The 23,080-nt window shown below is 41.7% G+C and overlaps 1 protein-coding gene across 8 annotated transcripts; it reads right to left on the bottom strand.

The window, feature by feature from the left end:
- Positions 1-651: 651 nt before the first annotated feature.
- On the bottom strand, positions 652-21,708 carry pax6b (paired box 6b). 8 transcript variants are annotated; one of them, XM_085167307.1, is made up of 15 exons: positions 21,514-21,706; positions 15,414-15,601; positions 12,659-12,732; positions 12,318-12,371; positions 11,397-11,420; positions 8,803-8,933; positions 8,464-8,499; positions 8,164-8,379; positions 7,631-7,796; positions 4,203-4,361; positions 3,813-3,895; positions 3,575-3,725; positions 2,889-3,001; positions 2,495-2,636; positions 652-1,792 (listed from the first exon to the last, which is right to left on the bottom strand). In XM_085167307.1, the coding sequence occupies exons 4-15, from the start codon at positions 12,328-12,330 to the stop codon at positions 1,707-1,709; spliced, it is 1,320 nt and encodes a 439-aa protein (XP_085023433.1). In that variant the 5' UTR covers positions 12,331-12,371; positions 12,659-12,732; positions 15,414-15,601; positions 21,514-21,706; the 3' UTR covers positions 652-1,706. The 8 variants fall into 8 exon arrangements, with proteins under 8 accessions (XP_085023433.1, XP_085023408.1, XP_085023460.1 ...); XM_085167282.1 differs by lacking the exon at positions 12,659-12,732 and having other exon boundaries at positions 21,514-21,708; XM_085167334.1 differs by lacking the exon at positions 11,397-11,420.
- Positions 21,709-23,080: the final 1,372 nt, after the last annotated feature.

Genomic DNA, 23,080 nt, shown 5'->3' with positions numbered 1-23,080 from the left:
TTTAAGACACAATTTTACTGTACAAAATGTTTTTTATAGTTTTCACAAAATACATTTAGAAAGCTCCATTTTAAATAAAATTAAATTGAAATATTTAAGAGACAGCGTGTAGACGTTTTATCTCAGAAGCAATGCTCAGACGTAAACCCAGTATGTGTCCATGTTCTACGTACACACTGAAATAAAAATGCAAAACTCAAAAGAGCATGACAGATGATGCTAGAAAAACCCTCCCATGGTCTTCAATTATAAATAAGGACTGCGGGTTTCGACTGCAGTCTTACGAACTCGAAGCCAATATAGTTGAACAGAACGTGTTTACAAAATTTTGCAACACAAGACTAATATCTTTTTTTAAAAAAACATTGTGTACTAGATGAAATACAAAGGCTTTGGTCTGTTTTACAATCAACAATGATTAAATCTGATATGTACTTGTAAACAACTGCCAAACACTTAAGTTTAAAACTCTGTCAAGCAATGTTTAATCATAATTATAGGAATTAAATATTTCTAGTTGCACATTTTTTTTTTGACCATAGGACACTATAATACAACTATACCTAAGAGACAAATTGTACCTGACCCTAAAGAAAATGTATTTTATGATGCATGGAACATTTATAGAATATTCTCGGGGGAGGAGGGGGATAAATGAAATCAACTTTTATTGGTGAAATCTTTCTAGAAGATTTCTAGGGAAGACAAGTACTTTACATTTTGACATAAACAAACTGGATTATATCGAAGATGCAGTCTACCATTTACAGACTACAGGGGTTTTTTTTGCACCTGTGTTTTCCACATTTAACGTTCTTCGTGGTAATCAAGTGTCAATCCAACCACCGAAGCAAAAGGGACCGAGTTGGGTTGCGTGTCGCACCTTCTTTGCACATTTGAAGCTATTCATAGTGATCCGTGTCTAATAAGCCAGCAAATGCAGGCTCACGTCAGAGGGGCCAAGACCACAGCCTCAGTGGGTGGATCGAGTTTGAGTTTCCTCTGCTAAAATATCCATTCGCAAGGAATAAGACCAATAAATAGTTGCTGCTTCTTTTGTGTTTTTTTCTTTGACACAGTAAGAGTCTTCCCTCCAGCTTTTCGTCTTTAATGATATGCAACAGCGTCCAGAGACCATGCAAAGGCTGGTAGAAAGTCTTGATATAAGCAGATTAAAAGATAGTCATGGCAGAATCTCTCAGGTTCTCCTCTCTCAAACAAACGCAAGACCAACATGGTTTTCTAGCAGTCCATCTATCAGTACTTGATCTTGGTTTTTCATATTAACATACAAATGGCCATTTACAAACACACCAGAGAACAAAAGGAAACAATGACTGAAGTTGGAAATAGAAAAAAAAAAACAGATAAGAAGTTTTTGTTCCATATAAATTTAACACCCGGCACTTTACAGAGGTCCATTTTTCCCCCCCGATCTTCCCATCGTTGTTCACTCTTCCAAGTCCTCGTTTGAATGTGCCTAGAGCTACATAACAGCACACTGTCCCACTGGAAAAACAAAGCCCAGACGTCCCAAAGGCTCTCCCAGAGTCCCTTTCTCTCTCTTTTTTTTCCTCCTCTTCTGTCTGTTGCCTCCTTTCAACCCTCTCTCGCCGTTTTTACTCTCCTGTGCCGTGTATGTGTGAGGAGCACTGCCGGAGGGCGATGGTGGAGTGGGTGGTTACAGGGTGAAGTAGCTCTTCTCTCTACTGTAGTCTTGACCAGTACTGAGACATGTCAGGCTCGCTTCCTGGGACTTGGACTGGGACAGACACTCCAGGAGAGATGAGTCCTGTGAAGACAAAGAGAGAAAGATTGATGTCAGATTGGAAAAACTTAAAGAAGTTTAAAAAAAAAAGCAGTCTAAATGCTAAAATTAGATGAGCAGGTTTACCATGTACGGTTAGTACGACAGTTAACTAACAGAGCATTGTGCTTTAAATGCTTGCAAATAGGTAGATGAGCACGGGCCTGCAATGAGTCACAAAGCTCTGCACGTGGTGGCTCGGTAAAATGCTTGCAAGCTCGATAAATTGAGGCTTTGGCAATGGCATTTAAACAGAGAGAATACAACAGCAAATGAATCAAATTAATTAGCAATTTAGCACAGAGGAAATGTGGTTATGCATGATTAACTCTTCATGACTATAACTGGTATATATGGCTCTCAGTAACATCCTAATGGGGTGGAACTAAACTATGGGCTGGAGTAGTGGGGTTGACATGATGGCCCAGAGTGGCAAAGAAATGAGCCTCGTTCATGCAACTGCGGAGAGAAAAATGATGTGCGATGTAGAGATATAGATCCTCAGACATTTAAACCAAAGGAAAAGGAAACTTGGGATGACAGATCATGAATCAGACATGACTCTGTAGTATCCCCTGATTACTGGAAAGGTGGCAGATATTTCAAAGAGTGCAGTGTTTGCTTTATTAATTCCCAAGCAGGCTGCTTTAAAAATAAAAAGTTAAAAAAGTGAAATTTTCTGCCTACCTGTTGAGGTGGTACCAGAAGTGGTCATAGATTGGCTGTTCATATGTGCCTGCATATGAGGGGGCGTGTATGTTTCGTAGCTCCGCCCGTTCACAGGCGGACTGGTAGGCAGCATGCAGGAATAAGAGGAGGTCTGGCTGGGCTAAAAATGAGGAGAGAATGTTACATTAGCTTAGCCAACCATAATTTGCAGCTCAGTAGTCTGTAATCTAGTTTGTCTGCTTTTAACACTATCAAATTATTTCACGAATCCTTTAGTTACAGTATGCAGGCCTATGCAATTTTGTACTTTTTTTTGCCACTCTTATAGTCACACCAGTCACTGTAAAAACCCAGCTTTAAATTCATTTTATTTAAGCACTCGTATGTAATGTATGCAGAGTATTTGACTTACTTGCATAGGTAGATTGTTTGCCATGGTGAAGCTGGGCATCGGCGGCAGCGCACTGTAGGTGTTTGTGAGTGCGGTGTCGGGTCTACCCAGCATTGACCCCGAGGTGAAAGACACTGTGGATGAAAATGAAAACTCGCTTGAAACCGCAGAAATCTCACACACACCGAGCTCCGGTGAGAGAAGTCATCTCATTATCGTTAAGCAGTGCGTGCGGAAGGTGACGCCTTATTTGACAGGCTGATGGGCCCGGACAGATAGCTGTATAGCGAGAGCCTCAGGTGATTGACTTCACGAGCTTCAGCTCTGCCGGTGTACCCTCGTGCCTGATTCGGTAATTGCTCAGATAGTCAGCTGAGAAGTTTTGCTCAATCATCCATCAAAGGGAAGCAACGGCGCTTCTTCATGCGAACTAGAGCGCACAGCCACCGAGGCCTCCTTTGCCCTTTTTATATGAATCCGCAGGTTGTGGCATGATACTGTTTAGTAAATATTTAACCCACTGAGCCTATGGAACCCATCACAGTATCAATGCATTAAAAAAAATTGTAACAAAGTAGTGTGTGCTTGTGCAGCGCGTGTGAAGTAGGCTGCACTTTTAATAATTTCAGTTGAAAAATTACATTTAAGTATTATTTTACCTTACTGGGCATATGGTCAAAGTAATATCTCTGATTGGGTTGACCTACCCGGTGTGGTGGGCTGTGGAATGGCCTGGTAGACGCTGGTGCCGAAACTGCTGCTGATGGGAATGTGACTTGAGGAGTTATTGGCCTGCCGGCGCTGATTCCGCAGCTTCTCCTCTCGCCTCCACTTTGCTCTCCTATTTGAGAACCATACCTGCAGATGAAGGATGGGAAAAGCATAATTTTAGCTTCAAGTTTAAAACCTCTTTTAAACGTGCTCATAAAAGTTGCGATCACTCACTTGTATTCTTGCCTCGGGCAGGTCGATTTTCGCTGCTAGTCTTTCTCGCGCGAAAACATCTGGATAATGAGTTCTTTCAAATTCTGCAGTGGGATTAATCACACAGGTATAAGTGTTAGTAAATAAACATAAGATTAGGTCAAGGGCAGTTAATTTTATTCAGAGCTATTAGTGAAACAATTGCGTGTCTTTCGCCCTGGATCCAAAACATTAGGTTTTTAATTAGGCTTCTTATTTAACGCAGTGTAATAAAGAAATGTAGTCCCTCACGCAGTTTACGTTTTCTTTGAATTTGCTTACAATAACTAAAATGTTTGTATTGTGTTATAGATAAAACATTAGTCTGGATGTTTAAAACTAATTATACAAATTATCCACTGCATATTTGACCTTTTTCCAGTGCTTCGATTTGCTCCTGTGTGAAGGATGTGCGATTTCTCTGTAGTTTCCTCTTGAGCTGCAGACGCATCTGTGTCTCCTCTGAATCCTCCCCGTTCGAGCTGATGGAGTTTGTGTTTTCTCCTGCACCGTCCTGTTGTTGGCAGCCATCTAAAAAAAAAGGAGAGCGAAATTAATGGAAATATACATTCACTTAAGCTTAATTGAATAATTAATTATCGGGGCTCGTGTTGTATCAGTCTAGCGCTAATTGTACAGACCTCGGTGGTACATCATTAATTAAAGCACCCATCATGGTTAATTTGTTTCAAAATTGGAGGAATTATTGCAATTTCTTCCTAATGTTTGCCACTTTACAGACGACTGGCTGCGTGAAAAAGGAACAACAGCTTCGTGGTTAAACTGTTGATAAAATATTGTGGGAAAAACAGGCTGGCTAAGGGGAAAGCTCCGCGTACTTATCGTGTCCCAACAATGGCGTGTGTTCTCAAAAGGTTAAGAGAAATGTGACAAGATGTGCCGAGCCTCTTTTCAGAGCCTATGAAATGTATTTAAAACCCAAACTCTCTACACAGCTCCAAAACCCCCTCCCTTTTTTCCTCCAGGACAGAGCAGTGCCTCAATGGCCGTTCCCATATGGGCGTTGGTATGGCCATTGAGGTGACCACCAACTTTTGAATAGAAGAAGACGCTTTTCAGAATGATACAATGCCTTCAGGAGTAAGGGAAACCATTAAACTATGGACACAGCCAGGGACGAGCAGTGAGCCCTCGGTGGGTGTAATATATGGGATGGGATGGGGGTGGGTGTGTGTGTGTGGAGGGGAGCTTTTGGAGGAGATGACAAAAGGATCCCCTCTCTCTGGAGGCACACAGGCTATAGTACTTTGGCATTGTGCGCACGAGGATCCCAGTCAACAGAGCTTTGAGTCCAGTGTGTTAACCCTTATCCACTACCATCATTAATCACGTCCCCCGGCCAGCTACACGCCAGTCAGGATTTCTGTCTTCAATTGGAAACAAATGAGTGAGGAGAGAGCATGCAACCCCCTGAACAACCAAAATAAGGCCAATCTATTCACTGCTGCTGTTTGTCCGCGGTGGGCCTGAAGGCCCCTTCACTCGCAGGGCGAGGCTTATCGACTAATGTCTGTCTTGTTGTTGGACATCATTATCACACCAAGAAGTTAATGCGAAATTAAGCAGCGGGTGCGTTGATAGAGGTTTATGTAATATCTCAACGATGGCGCTCTGGGCCCCGTGGGTTCACGCCATGAAGTGGCATTTCAGCATTTTCTTTTTCAGAGCAAATTTTATTTGTGTTCTAAAAAACCCAGAGCCGAGCAGCTGGAGTCCTGTACTCCAGGTTGTTGCAAAACTGGGGAAGAGGTGCAGAAAAGGCCGAGTAACTGATCACCTACGTGGATTATATGATCAGCCAATTACTTAATGTGTTTCTATGAACTATAGAGCGATAGCACAAAAATAAAATACGTGTTTGCCTCATAGAAAAATAAACCAAGTTACACATTTCCTCATAGTTCCGCTGCGTGGAAATTCTCCCTGCTTCACGCAGGCCTCCAAACACATTTAGTGTGTCTATATGTGTCCGTTTTTGTTCAGTGAAGGAAACCTGATGGGACACATTTCTTGACAATTTCCATTGCTGCATAATAGCCAAAGTATTCTTCTATAGGCCAATAGTTTGTATCCACGCTATTTGTTTCTTCACTCCGGATAATCTATAAAAAGGAGTGAATGTGCAGCTATTATCCGTGCGCCAGACCCACTGACGCTAGGATGGGATTTGTTTTCTTTATAAAAGCGCTGGGAAATAAACTCATTCTTTAGTATCACGATGTCTCAGCCAGTGAGGCGGAAAAGTAGCAAAAAAAAGAGATACCGAACCAATTGCGGCACCTTTCAGCTGCTGAGACTGGATCAAAACACTCTTGAGAAACCGCTTAAAACTGAAAGAGAAAGTGAGAGACTAAATCCTATAGACGGGATTTAGAGCCATATAGCCAGCGACTGAGCATGAGAAAGAGATGAAAGACAGCATCGGTGTGGAGTTTTATTCGTTTCTCTTTGGATAGAGTTGTCTTCTTTTGGGGCCCTGTCATTCTCCATGTAGCCATTATATGTGCTTACTCGGCTGTCTGATTGAAAACATATTTTCGTTCCCCTGAAACAACTGTTTTACCCAAATACTTAATCAAACACAACTTTGTTATTTTTACATTTTTATATGATTGTTATTATTATTATATGTTTTATTTCTGGAGATTTTTCTTTTAATCTAGGCTGCAAAACGATATATACAACAGATGAAAATGATGATCATTATTATAATTAAATACCTAACATTAAATAGTTACATATAATAATAATAATAATAATAATAATAATTATTATTATTATTATTATTATTATTATTATTATTATTATTATTATTATTATTATTATTATTATTATTATTTAAATTATCCGTTATAGCTTCATCATTAAATGAATTATTTTAGCCGTTAATATGATCTTTTCCGCTTTACTGCTCGTTGACAGCCCCACGTGACCAGTTGCCGTCACACAAATGCTAATTTGTTTTTGTTTTTTTTAGTTAATTTATTAAATCTTGTCGGACTTAATTCCAACCCTTGCATTTCCGCTTTAAATGTGCAAATAAACCGTGATCGCAAACTCCTGCCTGCAAAGTTGTAGTTTCTTATAAGAAAAGCTGCTCGGTGTTTGGCCTGCAGTGGGCCGTCAGGAAACCCTCTGAAGTGGAACATTTCCACAGCAGCCTCACCATCTCCACACTCCTGCATGTTGCCATAATGAGAGACAAAGCCCTCTCTAATGAGCAATTACACGTAGTGAGGACTGTTCCCATAACTAATCATTGCGTGTGAAGGAAAAGCATTCCTTTGTGCTAACATCGCCGCACACAGCTCTCCCCCGGCTCCCTGCCTCCCCATCGGGGAGGAAAATGCAGGCTGTTGGATGGACACCTCTGCTGAAAGGACAAGCTTCTGTCACGCACATCCATGTCTGGGACAGTGGAGACATTCAGAATGCATGCATGGCCTATGGCTTCCTCTGATCGACTAGTTTTGCATTTTCAGTCTTGTTCAGAGCATCAAAAGCATGACCATACAATACCTTCCTGCAAACAGCCACGGGCCGGAATCACCGGAAGAGTAGGCCGTAAACCTATTCATACATGGCAACTTGTGGTGACCTCACAAAGTTCACTTTAAACCTAATGCATTGAATTCAAATCAGATGTTTTTGTGGGTGACCATAAATGTTACTGCGTGTCAGCACACCACCCGGATGTATACTTCTTTTTTTGTAGAGAATCTCACAACTGTGCGTGCGTCAAGGTGTCTTTATTGCTACTGCATGACAATGAGGCTCACCTTGGTTGGGCTGCCCTGGCACTGATGTTCCGGGGTACCAGCCGGGCCGGGTCCCCCAAGTTCCTGTCTGACCGTTGAGCATTCTCAGCTTGTCATACATGCCATCTGCGCCCATCTGTTGCTTTTCACTAGCCAGGTTGCGGAGGACTCTGTTTATTGATGACACCTGAATGACAAATTGCATATGATAAAAGTCTGGATTAGGATTGGATGGAGCGCAGCATCGGCACGTCTCTGCTCGCGCGGGCAAAACACGTGTTCTTACACCATAACGCGAGCATTATAATCATAATAAATATGTACAGGAAGATGTTTCTGGCAAAGCGCACAAATGAACAACGAGCCCCATCAAAACCGAGCGTATGTTTGGCTGATCACATACGCAGTAATGTGTGCCCCACGCTTTGAATCGCAGTGCACTTAATAAGACTGAATGGTTGGATGCCCTTCTCCTTTTCCTCCAGTGCATGAGAAAAAAGTCATTTCATGTGGCAAATTAAATCATGCACACAACTTACAGTCAATACACTTACACTGGGTATATTGTCGTTGGTGCAGATCCCCTCCGACAGAAGTCTGTCACGGATCTCCCACGCAAAGATAGACGGACACTCCCGCTTGTACTGCGCGATTTTCGCGACCACCTCTGGAGTGGCGACCCTGGGCTTGCTGCCGCCTATTGCTCTCGGTCTTATGGAGCCTGTTTCATAATATCTACCAAGGATCTTGCTCACACAGCCGTTGGATACCTGGACGGGAAACAAAAGACACAATTCACATACATTATTTACGACTATGAACGGAATTGCTAAGATGGCTCAAATAATTATCACCTTTTCACTGTCCAGCACTTGGACTTCATCATGGGTCTATAAATACAGAAAATATGCCTTGAATGATATATTAGGCATTTATTTTTTACAACAGCAGGCAGATTACTTTTCCGTTTGTTGTCCTTAAAACATTCCCTTAATTGAAAAGTAATAAGTGGTTTTACTGGCTTAAAGCGGTCGTGAACTGCTACTGGAAACCTGGCTTTAATTGAAAATTCAAATCGGTTTGTTTTCAATGATTTTGCTTTTGGATATTATTATTAATTTCCTTGTATTCACTGAGACCAAAGTCTTTATGAAGGCGTTTTCTGTTCATAAAAAAAGGAGTGGGATTGTCACCTGGAGTATCCTGGAGATGTCGCAAGGTCGAGCACCACTGTGAGCAAGTTCAACTATTTTCTGCCTGGTGGAATCCGGCAGCGGTCTGCCATTAACAAACACACCACCAAGCTGGTTTACGCCACTGTGACCTACATGGAGACAAAAGCACCGGAGTCATCAAATCATGTCGCAGCTCCTCTTGAAATATATGATAAAGCTAACGGCTTCCAAGTAATGGTGAGCAGAATGATTTAAGCGTTCAGAATAATCGAGTTATAGATGCAATGTGATATGATGCAGAGCACACAGCAATAGAGAAGTTTCACAATAAACTCTCACACGATTTTATAAAAATATCTTAAACCGGAGTGCACTCCAGAAATCTTTTTTTAAAGCTGTTGTGAGGTTCGGCGCATCATCAGCTATTTAGTAACACATGCAAAAACATGGATCAAACCACAGCAGCACGACATACACCGAATAAAAAAAATATAGATTTTTTTTCCTCATAGTAATTTTACAGCTCAGTCGACGATCTGGCCAGAGAAAACTCATCCAATCCTGTAGCAAACCGGCAAACTTGGGCATTAAAACACCCGCACCGTTATCCACTCCCATCACCAAGACTTGCACCTCTCTCACAAACAGTGCTTTAAAACAATAACCAGCCACACCGACGATCCCATAAACACTCCACTACAATAATGTGTTAAATTAGCATCAATTCAAAAGCATCTTGTAGGAAAAACGATATTAAATCGCTAAAATCCTTCCCATGACAATCCTTTAAAATAACATGCCATAATTACGCATCAAAAAGACAAGGAAACAATAAGGTTTTAGCTTTAAAATATGAGGTTTTATTTTTGCTTATTGTCTAAAAAAATTAGTGATATTTAGAAATTATCCTTAAATTATTGTATGGAATCGCTCTAAAGCACAGAAAAAGCCCGCAAACCTGAAGCCAAAAGAGAGAGCTGACTCCCCGGAGTGCCTGAGCTGCTCTCTGTTTCTCCGCTCCCTTCCCCTGCGCTGCCGCCCGGTACATTGACTCCGGGAGCAGAGGCTCCTTAGCAATAAATAAGCTCCAAATATAGAAGAGGGGGAAAATATGATGAGCCTGCCTGACATTTGTCTTTAAAATAAAGCTAGCTGCACGTCAAGTTTGAGCTTAATTTCTGGAAATAGGCGGAAGTCGCCTCGGATCATGCATGGGAGGCTAATTGAAAAGATCAGTTGGAGCACTTGTGGCAGGCATGTCACTTTATGACACCGCTCTGCTTTTGAAAATCGCATCGTCACGACAAATAGTAGCATGATAAAACGACCCTTTCTGTCTGCATTTGGATATCACTCAGACAAAATTGGACGCTACTCGTTTACCCTCCGAGGGAGACTTCGTTTTAAGGTGGCCAAGGGCTACGCGCGGTCACACAAACGAGGGCGCGCCTGGATTCTTAACATATTAAAAGTGACATGCAGTTTTCCCCCCCTTGTTTGTATTTGACAACAAATGCTCACAGCCACCGCAGTCCTGTTGTGTGGAATCGGTTGGCGTCTTCGTGCTGAAATGTGCCATAGGAGTTGGCTTTAAATGAGGACTTTATTTTATATAGATGACACAAAAGAAAGGAATAAAATAAAAAAAAATAGGGGGATCGGGCCTGTTTATAGCTACTTGAGTGAGAATAAACCTGTTTAACTGAGCAACATATCCCTTTTGGCCGCTATGTGTTATAATCTTCCTGCGTGGATCTGATTGATAGTAAATCCATTATCATCCCCTCCTGCTCTTTGGTAATTCCAGGATTAAGTGGAATTAATAGACTTCTTACGATGAAATTGGCCTACACACATTAAGCAGCCTTGCTCTGCGGGTTCTCCAGGGTTGCTCCGTCACCTCTGGTTTATAACCATCATATAAATCCTCCGGATCGATAAAACCCGTCAGATAACGACATCACATAAAAATCAAACTCTCCTAAGGTTAAGTCTTAATCATGGCACAATTCCCTCAAGTGCCCGGAGTCGATCTCGCCCGCTGGCGCTGATTATGCGCCTTGTATTCTATTGCAAGTCGACTAATAGGAAAACATATGGTGTCAATTTGGACGCTCCCCACTATATACACCCAGGAGTTATTAGCACAAAAGCCAGCGAGGCCGTCGCGACCTTTAGACAACCCAAAGGGCCGGGCCCAATGATATCTCCTCGGCAATTCGCACCAGACATCACACGCCAAGCCAGGGGAGCATCCTATTAACATCAATCCAGTGGGTATTGTACACAGGTTTGTTAAGGCTCTGTCATCTCTATAACTGACAACTGATCAGATTAAAAGAAAGAAATCGCATTGCTGTGCCATTTAACATAAGAAAAAAATCTAGTACCACGACCAGTGGGAGAAAAACAAAAGTAAGCCACTCGTGTTTTTGGGGGTTTTTTCCCCGCAGCGCTTTCTTATGAATCACAGCTCTCTACACATAAAACAGTCCACCTCTCACGTGGTCCAACATTGGATTCAAACATACTCGGACTAATGCGCACAGGTTACAGCACAGACACGTCATCAAGGTATATGGAGAATAATATAATAAAATTATTCCACACACCTTCATCACAGATGTCATACACCTCTTGTCCAGCAGCAAGAGAGAAAATGTTTCATGTTTATCCTTTTTGGTTTCAACACACACCAGGAACAAGACAAATTATTCATCTGCAAGAGGCCACTTTAAACACATGAGGCCTATAAGCAACTTCATCTACCATGTTTTGGGTTGGTTTTGTTGTTGTTGTTTTTTTGATTGGCACCCACGACAATATGGTTGTTAATATTTATCTTCCTCTCTGAGTTCAGCCTGCACCTAACAGTGAGGCCTGCGGTTATAATATGAGCATTTTCTTTCTAGTTCATGCTGTCTGTCCGTGAAGAATATGGACTAATCTACATAAGACATTATTGCTATTCCCTCATGTTTCATGCAGGGCTCTTCTCTACGCAGCTAATCTTGTATGCAGCCTGGCAGCCAGCTCTAACGCTAATGCAGACGGCTGTGCAATTATTTAATACCAACTCAAGCAGAAACAAAAATCTCCCTCTCAACCCAGCACCCCCCTCTAATCCCCCTTCTCTCTCTCTCTCTCTCTCTCTCTCTCTCTCTCTCTCCCTGGAGAAGGAAGGACGACGTGTGATTAACTTGTTCAATAATAACTTGCCTACCTATCATTTGGGAGGGAGATAATAATAAATTAACAGCAATGAAAGCGCCATCAAATAACTTAAAAATATTATCATCCCTGCACTTAAAAAGTCCTGAAAATGTATGGCTGCACATGCATCTGCCCTCTTTTTAAAAAATCAAATAAAAAAAAAAATAGTGTTTCTGAAATGTATGTTAACAAGCAGTGCAATAAATAAATATAAAAGATAAAATTATAAATAGAAAAATGTCAGTGGGTGTTGCTTCCATGCAACCACATTGAGGCTGTAATCAAAAGTTTCAAAATAAAATATATAGAAAACAACTTACTGTTCTGCATCATTGAAGCTACGCCAGACTCCCACGTGGCTTGGTTGTGGTATTCTAAGCGTCACAAGGAAATAACAAAAGTGGTTAGCAGCAAATCAGAAAACTGGTGTACAGATCTGTTTTACTATTATTATTATTGTTTTTAAGGTGTCAAAAAATTTGCAACATTTCTTTGAACAACAAAAAAAAAAAGTTTCTCATGTCGTCCGATTTAAATTTTATTTTTTTTTAAATTGCGGATCTGGTTCTTAAACATTTACTGATCCATAATTATGATTTTGTTTTGTTTTTTTTTAAATAAAAACATCCTGAGTGTATGTATGTATTTTAATTAAACTTGCCTGGAAACAGAGTTGACTGTCCACGCTATAACAATTTAGTCAATCATCTGCCGTTTTCACTACTTAATGTCTCCCTATAGGACAAAGCAAAACAACACATTAGCACAGCCACAGCTACACTGATGTACTTACTGTATTTTCAGATTTATTTATTTTTTTGCCCTACTTTTACAGATAACCTCAATTTTGGTGCCAAACAAATCAATTAAAATCGACGCGGGACAACATTCATCTTCGTTATTTTCACGTCTCTGTTAGGCCTGTTTCCGAAAGCACCTGTCACAATAAATCTCAGCTAACAGCCTAGCCGTGATGTGATATTGGGCCTGTAACTCCTTTACAGCATTGTCTCTTTAAAAAAAATAGTCCTGGTGCCCCCCCCCCCCCCCCCCCCCATTTTTTTCTTGTTAGTTCTTATAAAGAAATCAGCTCCTCATCGTCCCAGCAAGAGGCTTTAGTGTAGTTTTAAAAACTTGATAGCCTTCCTCTTGCGGAGTCTGCCGTGGAAACTGTACAGTGACACACGCTGTCTACCTCGCCTCACTGATCCGCAAAAGTCCACACCAGGAGGGGGTACAAAGCTGGTGTACAAAGCCTGCTGGACTCCCAACAATGCACCCCCTTTTCTGCCTCCGTATACCTCAAACCCGGGGCGAAAACTCGGCCTCCACGACTAGAAACACGCAGCTTCCCCTCTAAACACACCAACAAGTTCAGATTAATACAAAGAGCCGGAGGCATGCATCCACCCCCTCCGGGACCATTCACACATACACACAAACACATGCACTCTCTCTTTTTCACACACGCAGACACACACACACACGACCGTGACCCCTGCGCCGCTAGTGCGTGAATGTGGGGTTTTGTTTGCCCTGCTTTTATAGAACAAGATTATTTAATTTTTTTTTGGGGGGGGGGGGGGGGGAGTAATTTCTTGTTATAAATATTTGGTGGTTATTTTGTGCTGCTGGTGCGGGTTGTAAAGCGGTTTTAAAGACACAACAGCGCAGTAGGGCGCTCAATTGGAAAAGACAAATGCATTAAAGAAGCTTTTGAATGGGGGAACAGATAAAAAGGGGGCCACGGAGGGAGAAGTCTAAAGTTTTCATTTTCTCTCTCCGTGCAAAGTTGTGTTGTGTGCAGAGTAAAATGGCCTGTAATGTCGACGTCTAACAGATTGTGTTTAGTCTCGGGCTAGTCGGTGAGATGCACGTAGGGACGCCGTTACGTTCAGATTGTGTAGCTTTCTTTCATGTTGTAACAAATAGCCTGCTCGGTCATTAATCAAATTCAGATTCCTTCACACTGGCTACCCACTAATCTTAAAGACACAGGAAACTTGTAAATAATACTACATATTTTTATTAGCCGCGACTTAATGTCACGGCGGCTTTAGCAGGTGTGAATATCTCTGTATGTGTGCGTGAAATAATAATAATAACAATAAAAATAATAAGAGACCGGCTTCAGCCTGCAAATACACTGCTGCCAGTAGCTTATAGCCCTGTAAGGTCCAAGTGGTTAATCATTTATTTAAGGTCGAAAGCTCAAACGTTGTTGTTCCTGAGGTTAACTGCGATCTAATCTGCATTTCTTTCCCTTTAGTAATCCGCAACAACAATGTGTTAATTCAACATGCTTATTCTGACCGCTGGATCCTGCGCTCACAACATTCATACAAGGAAGGAGAACATGTAGGCCTGAACTACAGTGGCCCTGCTGTTGGCTAACAGAGATAATATGCACATGAAGGCGAATTTAAAAAAAAAAAGAAAAAAGTCACATGTCACAGAAAGCATTTATTGCATTAGAGCTTAATCTGATTTAAGAGTAAAGGAGTATGTTAACATAGGAAGCTACAGAGTGATTTATTCTTTCATTGCAGTTTTATTTTAATTATTTTATGGGTTTTTTTCTTTAAAATTTATATTTAAAATTACAATAGAGGCTTTGCACTAAAATATAGGTTTTGCTTATTTGCGTGGATTAAAAAAATAGTTTCAAAGCATCAACAATTTGTGCTTGTTTTTCAGTTTGTTTTTTATTAATTTTAAATTTTTTTGAAACATTTACTTTTAAATTTGAGGCCAGCCAAGGCCTCTTTATCTGAGTATTTGAAAATACTCCACAGCTTGACTGCTAAAATGTAAAAGCAGTTCAGTCGCTGTCATTGAAGACACACCGAAGAAGATTAGAGGCAAGGAGTAAAGTTGTGTTATCCCCGGCACACAAACAAACACGCTGAACACGGGCCTCCTCAGCAAGTGCTTCATGATGGCTTTTTTTTTTTTTTTTTTTTTTAAGAAGGCGCTTGGGTGACTCGCCTGCATGAATCAATCTGACACCTTTCCTCAACGGGTCATTGCGCCCCATTCTCCACGATGATCACTGTCCTGGCCCAACGTGACTTTTTACTCTTTGCTGTCATAAATAAGCAGCAAGCTATCCGTGGGCTTAAACCCAACAACCAAAAATCGAGCAGATAAAACCGACAGAGACGCTAAAAGGCTGTTCGCACTTTTGAGGGAGTCCAGTCCAAACGATAAAACACCCTCTACCTCACACTGACCCTCCACTTACAGCCGCGAATAAACCCGATATAATAATAATAATAATAATAATAATAATAATAATAATAATAATAATAATAATAATAATAATAATAATAATAATAATAATAATAATTTAGGCTATCACAAATAATAATGCATAATTTAACAGCAACAAGACAAACTTTTAGTCAGGATCTCACCTTTTTGGGGCATCCTGCGTCGTTATCAAAGTCCTGGGTAAACTATGGGCTGCAGCCTAGTTGTCCACACCAAAGAAAGAGAGAAGGGGGAGAAAAAACGGCGACCAGGATCGCTCTCTCCCGGGAAGTTTCGAAGAGAAAAAAAATTTAGTTTCCAGTGGTCTTCGGCGGAGACGAAGGGGATATCCCTGCGAAGGAGACAGAGATTGACAGTGAACTCAGATGTCAGGACGCACGGAGTTTGGCGAGGATGCGCGCTGGCGTGTGAGAGAGCGAATGAGAGAGTCGGGAAGAGAGAGATGGGGAAGAGAGAGAGAGAGAGGGGGAGAGAGAGAGAGAGAGAAAGGAGGGGAAGAGGGAGGGAGAGTGAGTGAGTGGTGGTAGGAGGAGGTGGGGGTAAGAGAATGAACACACCTATGCTGATTGGTGATGGAACAAGTGTATTAATGTATGTGTTCCTGGTCTGCTGTGTGCGCCTCGCCTCCCTCCGCCGCTCTTCACTGGCCCATTAGCGCGACCCGACCTCTGTCATCATCCCCCATATAAACACTTCCCCCTGCACCACAGCCAAAGCGGGAAACGGGGCCGAGCCAAAGCGAAAGAGAGAGAGAGAGAGCGAGAAAGCGGGGAAGAGAGAGAGAGAGAGAAAGAGAGAGTCGCGTCTTCCCAACCCACTAATCAGCCCACGCATGCAAATACTCTGCGCTCACTTGCTGAATATTGCCCTATTGCAAAGGAAGTGCCTCGGAAATGCCCATTGGACGGAAGGCTCTATTCTTCCAGGCTGAATTGGGTCCGCACAGGGAATCTCAGGCATGCTCAGCGCCAACCTGAGGCTAGCTGGAGCCGCAAGGGGGGGTGGGCGGTGGGTGGTGTGTGTGTCTGTTGTAGTGGGGGGGACGGAAACTAGCAGTGGAGCAGCGCACACTTGGAATGCTGGAGCTTGTAACACCAAATTAAAATTACAAAGAGCTGCAGCGTGCCTTTTATGAAGCAGCCGATGCACTACAGATGCGATTAACGTTATAGAGACGCACATCCGCGCTGCGTAAAACTTTCAGCGGCCTTTTCCCTTCTGGACTGAATGTAGCGCGATGTTGCACCTGCGCAAGTGCCGCAATTGTGAGTCATCTTTGAAGGTTTAAAAACTTTTACTTTGAAAAACCACCCGTTTTAAACTCTTATATCACAGCGATTGAGCTCCAAAGTAAATCATCTAATCACCCCCACCAAAAAAAGAAAAAGAAAGTTGTTTTACTTTGAAAATCATTTTGCACTTGCCCGGCCTTCACTCACACTCAAAGCAACCAAAAATGTCCACCACGTGCTTTTGTTGATTCTTTTTAGTATCACCCTGCCCACCCCACCCCACCACCCCCATCGTGTCAACAAGAGCACCGTACATAAAGAGTCCGGCCTTTAGGCAGGCTCGGGTGCTTTTTATGGACACATTTGCGAGGCACGGCGACGTCACTCCTGCGACCTGACAGCAAATAGCACGCGTAAATAAAGTAAAAGCAAATGAGTGCGTAGCCATGGCCACACGCTCCCAAACTGAGCCGGCTGAATGACCGACTATTAGCGCACACCTCAGCGCACCCAAAATCAACCCCCTCTGCGCCCGTGTTTGAGCGTACACTTCCAGCTTTGGCCAGCACCAGTCTCGGCACCGAGGAGCCCCGTTGCTTATTCCAAAAAGGAAAACCGAGGGGAAGAGAATGAGGTTTGTGTGGATGCTGAAGCCAAAGTGGAGAAAGCAGAAAAGGGGGTGCGTGAAAGGGCAAAGAGGGAGAGAGTGAGCGAGAGAGACGGGAGAGGGACAGACATGAGCAGGGGGAGGGGGAGAGAAATGCGTTTTCTTTTTCCTTTTCTTCTTCTTCTTATTGGGATGGGAGGCCGTGAAATGAAGTCGTGGAGGCCTACACTTGACTTTCTTTGACATGTGAAAAAGTAGGAGAAGTCCGAGCTCATCAATAAAACACTTCGGAGGTGAAAGAGGGCTCCCTAACAACCATCGCATTCCTGACTACGGGTTCAATGAGTAGACAAACGACGCTGCCAGAGAGAGGGTGAGAGAGAGAGCGAGAGAGAGAAGAGAGAGAGAGAAGGGACAGGGGGGAGGGGGAGAGGGACTGCCCGGCTTGAATGGGGCCCTCAGTGGGCCGGCGAGATAATGAGCTGAGAGGACCGGCTCAAACTGTCACTGAGGGTCCCGCGGTGAGGAACAACACTTTGGCCAATACTCCTTCATCAAACAACCCGTAAACTAAACGAGCACATTCATCTGTTTCTCCTTCCTGCATTGTTTCTACTCACTTAGACTGGTGGCTCAGCCTATAGGCCTACCGTGAATGGCCGCAGCTTATATCAGTTAAGAGAGGAGGGGGTGTCCTAAACATTTTTACGTCAAGAACCCCTCCATTAGAATGCATCAGACCACAAACACCCCCTCACACACAACCCAACCCTGTCGCCCCTCCTGACAGGGGTTTGTGCAGTGAGAGACCTCGTGTTGGTTATAATTTACTGTAAAAAAAAATAATACATCAAGGACACGGCGAAGTTGGAACTTTCAATTAGCAGTTATTATGAAACATCAATGCAACTCAAGTTCACAAGTTTATGGATTATGTTGTGGCTAATTTGAGAAAAGATATTCGAAAGGAATTAAACTAAAAGTCGACGTGCAATACAAAAAAATCTATGGTGGCTTGTTGACTCTTTGACGCAAGAAGACTCGCAAGATGAAACTTTCTGCCCTAAAGTTTGCGTCCTCGTGGACGCCTCGGTCAGCTGCGCGTGCACGGGACTTGTGCCACTTTTAGCAGCTGCTGGTTTCTAGTAATAAGACAGAGAAGTTGTCAAAAGTAGAATGTCATCTTCTCATAATCAGTGTAACAGTACTGAGAGAGAAATCACATTCAACATTTTGCCTAAATGTTAAATTCTTTCTGGTGAGACGCTTGAATAAGTGTATTTGTGAGGCACCTTTGTAGTGCAAATGTTATTGCTACTCACTTGTCACAGATTGCAGCTGTCAAAAATTCACACCACTAACCTGCCTTCATAGAAAGACGGATTCCCCGATGAGTGTGTCAAGTAGTTTTCTTTGGAAACAATACCTCCAGCATGTTATTGATTTCTTTGGTTAAGCTGTAAATCCGCTCCAAGAGCTAATTCGTTGTCTCCATTCTCAAGAGATTTCTTTTTGGTTTTTCATCTATTTATTATTTTTTTATTTATTTATTTATTCAGAAACCTAAGTGATATGCCAAGTAGGTCAACGGCACCTCTCTATGAATATATACATTTCTTATTTATACATTTATCTTTTTATATGGTAGATTGCATTGCTGTAAAAGTCTTTAAGGGTGATTTTGGGAAAGCAATTAGCCCAATTCGGATTAGCAGCAACTAATGTCATAGGCCTTGAAAGGAAAGCCTAATCTCGTCGCTATTTTCCCCTGAGGCAGTATGGTATTTGTACCCCTGCAGAAACTTTTAAATACAATAAAAGAAAGAAAAGAAAAAAGAGAGAGCAAGCTGAAAAAACAAAACCCTGTTTTGGTGAAGGAAAGATAGAGTATTTTAACTCATTTTTACTTCACAACTTGACACTATATTTGGACACGACCCCACACCTAAAAACCTGCTTTGATTTATTATTTATTTAAAATTGACAACTGTTTACAGTTTTGATGACCTCCACTGGAGGTCACAGTTTACTCACCTTAGGGAAAAAAATTATATATAAAAAAAACCTCAGGACCTTTGAGCTTTCTATTAGAAATATTGTTGCAGCATTGATTCGAGTTAATAATCGCTTGGAAAACACGGCGATTCACGCAGACAATAAAAAGCCTGGTGTGATGTGCATCTTCATTTTCTGTATTTAAATTGTATCTAATATAGGAGGGGAATTTTTTTTCCTTAGACAATTACATACATATTAAGTGGTGTACACATACAAGCCTCAGAACTGTATTATACCTACTTTCACTGGTGAGCAAATAATTATATAAATATGAGTTTTCTATATGCAATAAATTTGTTATTTATTATAAATATAAATATTTATGAAATATTTATGAATATAACAAATGTACTTTAATTTACCTTTTATTATAAATGTTCTACTATTCTTTTTAAAATAATCTTATTATTATAGAAATTCTCAATTAAATGATTATCATTTGTGTTTTTAAGCAGTATTGTAAATGTTGATGGACATGTGAAAAAAAAATCAGGTAGCAAATAATAATAATAATAATAATAATAATAATAATAATAATAATAATAATAATAATTATTATTATTATTATTATTATTATTATTATTATTATTATTATTGTTATTATTATTATTGTTGTTGTTGTTGTTGTTGTTGTCACCGATGTAGAAAATTTCGACTTTTACGTGTAGCTGCATTCTTGCAAAGCTCTGAGCTGTCATTCATCAGACAGAGCCGACCGGTCACATTTCTCCTCATGAGCACGTCGCCGGTTTATTTGCATAAATCATCCGCGCGTTTACGATTGTATTATTCTGTTTTCATGAGCCATAATCAAAGAGTCACTTGCTTGTTCGACTTCTGCGCCGATATTTATCCATCTGCTGTTTTGAAAGCGTGGTGGCGCACGTGGAGAGCGACCCGCAACAGAAGCTCCATTAGTGGCAACTCATTTTTCATCAGACTGAGTAAACATAAAGAAACGCAACTCCATCACGGAGTGGGCAGCCGCATGTAGCTTCCTAAGGTGGCCCCCGTCTTGCTCTGTCGGGATGCCAAACACGCTCAAACTCTGCTCTTTATTCTTTTTTAAGCATGTTGTTACAGTTAACGTCCTCGTGGCTCATCTAATGGCTTCATTTTCTAGTCACATTCACCTCCACAGTGTGGAGTGCTTTGTACATCGTTTAAGGTAAATGTTGTTTTTATTTAGTTTATCCTGTGTAGTTTAACCCCACCCAACAATTTGTAAAGTTTGTGGGGACACAGTGAAGACTACGGTGTGTTCTTGTGTAGTTCACAGAATGTGTACAGTCCACAAAAGGCTAAAGCTCTCAGCAAAAGGCTGAGGGCTGTGATAAACACCGGGGCTAATGGTGTCACAGCGCTGATCGGCCAGTGTGACAGGAAGACACGCTGCAGCCAAACATACAAGAACCTTGACCCGAGGCTTCCAAAGACTTCCAGATACTGTGTGGAAATGAGTACATGTGTGAGGGGTGTCAATAATAATGCAATTGAAAGCTCGTAATTAGACGAGGGGGTGTGTGAAGAAATTAAATGGTAATAACACTGGAAACATAAACAGCAGGTCCGGGCCCTCCGAACAAAATCAATCTGAAAACCACCAAGGCGCGCGTGTCACTTCACTCCGTTGTTTTTGAAGATTTGAAGCACGTGCTTGCAAGTTGCTTTCACAACTTTTTTTTAAAGTGTTTTAGTTCTTTAACAGTACCTCTGACGTTAAACGTTAACTCACAGCATTTCAACCAAAATATCACGCTGTTTCTCCAAAATGTCACAGACGTGTCATGTTGATGAAAAAGCCCACAGAATGAAATCTTCCGGTGATGGACATCGACGTTTCCATTGCGTTTATAGATCGTGCATAGATGAATGGATCTCACTGTACACATTCCTGTTGCACAGGCTGAATTCCCCTCCGTAACTCGCACAATAATAGCCGCTTTTTAAAAGAAATGACGAGCGCTTAATTCCTGTGTGAAGATCGCTAATTACACGTTGTGTGCGTGTGTGCGATAGATGACAAAAAAACAAATAAAAAACAAAAACGAGAACTGGGCTCATTGTTTTCCACTTTGTTTTGGTGTTTTCCTACTCTGTAATACACAAAGCAACGTGCAAACACTTAACCAATAATTTCCCCAACTTTCCCAGTGCGCCCGGCTTGAAACCAGTCTGCATGCTTTTAACTGCGTTTTTTTCAGGATTTAAAAAAATTAAATAAAATACAAAAATACAGAAATGATACCCTTTAAATATTCTCAGAGGTTTATCGTGTAAGTTACAGTAGATTTAAATTTTAAAAGGAGACTATTTAAAAGTAGGCTATAGTCCAGCCAAACTCACCGGAAGAAAGGCAGCAGAGGCGTCTGACCGATATCCTGTGCATATAAACTCGCTTCTTCCCTCCCCGGATCTCTCCTCCGTGTCACAGAAACAGAAACTTATAGGTCCCGATGAAAATCTATCTACCTTTGAATCCGTCGTGAAGTTGAAATGTCAGTGAGAGGGGGGAAAAAAATCTGCGACTCTTACCAGCAACTTTCCCCTCAGCATCAGCCTCAAGTTGGCAGTGATTGGCTGGAGCGACGACTCGACGTCACGCCTTGGACAGGACGCTGAGCGCAGAATGGGGAAGTGCGCAAGGTAACCAACATGTGGAGCACACCGGCCTGTTTACTTTCCCGGTGTGTCGGCTGTGTGCAGGGGCGGACAGCTAACAATTCACTCTGTGGACTCGCTCCCCGATTGATAATTGATTTTATTTTTATTTACATCATTACCTTAGTGAATGTTATCCACTTTTACTTCAATCCAAAGTTTGATTTCTATCTTTCTGTTCATGTTTTATTTATTCATGGAACTTGTAGCCTAAAACTTGCTCGAGAGCACTTCAGCAAGAAGCGTGCCGTATGGTTAAAAAGGTTTGAGCTGTTTGCGCTCAAAATCACCCGATCGAAGCACTGTATGTTTATTATTATTATTATTATTATTATTATTATTATTATTATTATTATTATTATTATTATTAATAATAATAATAATAATAATAATAATAATAATAATAATACTTTTTTATGACTCGGATGTGTTCCCGTTGATTTTAAGAATAAAGAGGATTGGCTGAGATTGAGCGAGCATCCGATCTTACACTGAAACGGTGAAGAGTCTTGGCGCTATTTACATATTTGTTACAGCTTTCGAATGATGCATCTTCCTAACAACGAGTTTTGAAATTCCCCATTAACAGTTACTGCTTGTAACAGTTGCTGGTGTTAGGTCATAGATAAGTCATATGAATATTAATAGATTAGTAAGTACACTGTTGTGTTCTTAAATCTGAGCATGCTCAGAGCGCAACAGGTGTGGGGGGAACGGATGCAGGAAAGTCCCGCTCGGGGTCTATAGATGCCCCCTGGCTGCTCCCTATGACGTACTCCGGCTGTAAGGCTGAACACGTTTGCAGAGCTAGGTCATTACATTACTTATATTTGTAGACAATCCCAGTGTTTTAGTCTGCGCTAAAACCTTTTTATTTCTACAGCCATATAAAGTTGTCACTGTGACTCATAATGGGGGCTTTAGTTTCCCTTTTACTAAGACAGGCTAAAAGCCTCAAATCCTATTTCACAACCTCTGATGTTTGTGTCAATTTGAACAAGACTGAGTAAATGGGCAACCGCGCCACCGCTTGTCTCTCAGGAAGAGACCGGGGCAGCGCAGGTACGGGCCAGTCAGGACTGGCTGTGTTTGGGCCATTATTTAGAGGAACAGCCATTAAGAGGCCTTGATACTGTGCAACGCAGCAGGGTGCTCGACATCCGCGCTGGAAACCGCACGGCTTGGTCCCTGCTTATCAGGCTGTCAATAAAACGAGATGGGATACAGCGGCCGAGCCAGGTGCTCCCTTTCC

The sequence above is a fragment of the Neolamprologus multifasciatus genome, chromosome 1 (genome assembly GCF_963576455.1).
Source record: "Neolamprologus multifasciatus chromosome 1, fNeoMul1.2, whole genome shotgun sequence".
NCBI classification, from domain to species: domain Eukaryota; kingdom Metazoa; phylum Chordata; class Actinopteri; order Cichliformes; family Cichlidae; genus Neolamprologus; species Neolamprologus multifasciatus.
The sequence above is the reverse complement of the archived record's forward strand: the minus strand, read 5'-3'. Positions and strand labels throughout refer to the sequence as shown.

What these genes read in the sequence shown, in the direction of transcription:
- pax6b (XM_085167282.1), bottom strand. An exon ending in AGCTTCAATGATGCAGAACA is followed by an intron (nt 11,421 to 12,317) that starts GTAAGTTGTTTT and finishes CTGCTGGACAAG; the next exon opens with AGGTGTATGACATCTGTGAT. An exon ending in TGCCCGAGGCAAGAATACAA is followed by an intron (nt 3,726 to 3,812) that starts GTGAGTGATCGC and finishes CTTCATCTGCAG; the next exon opens with GTATGGTTCTCAAATAGGAG.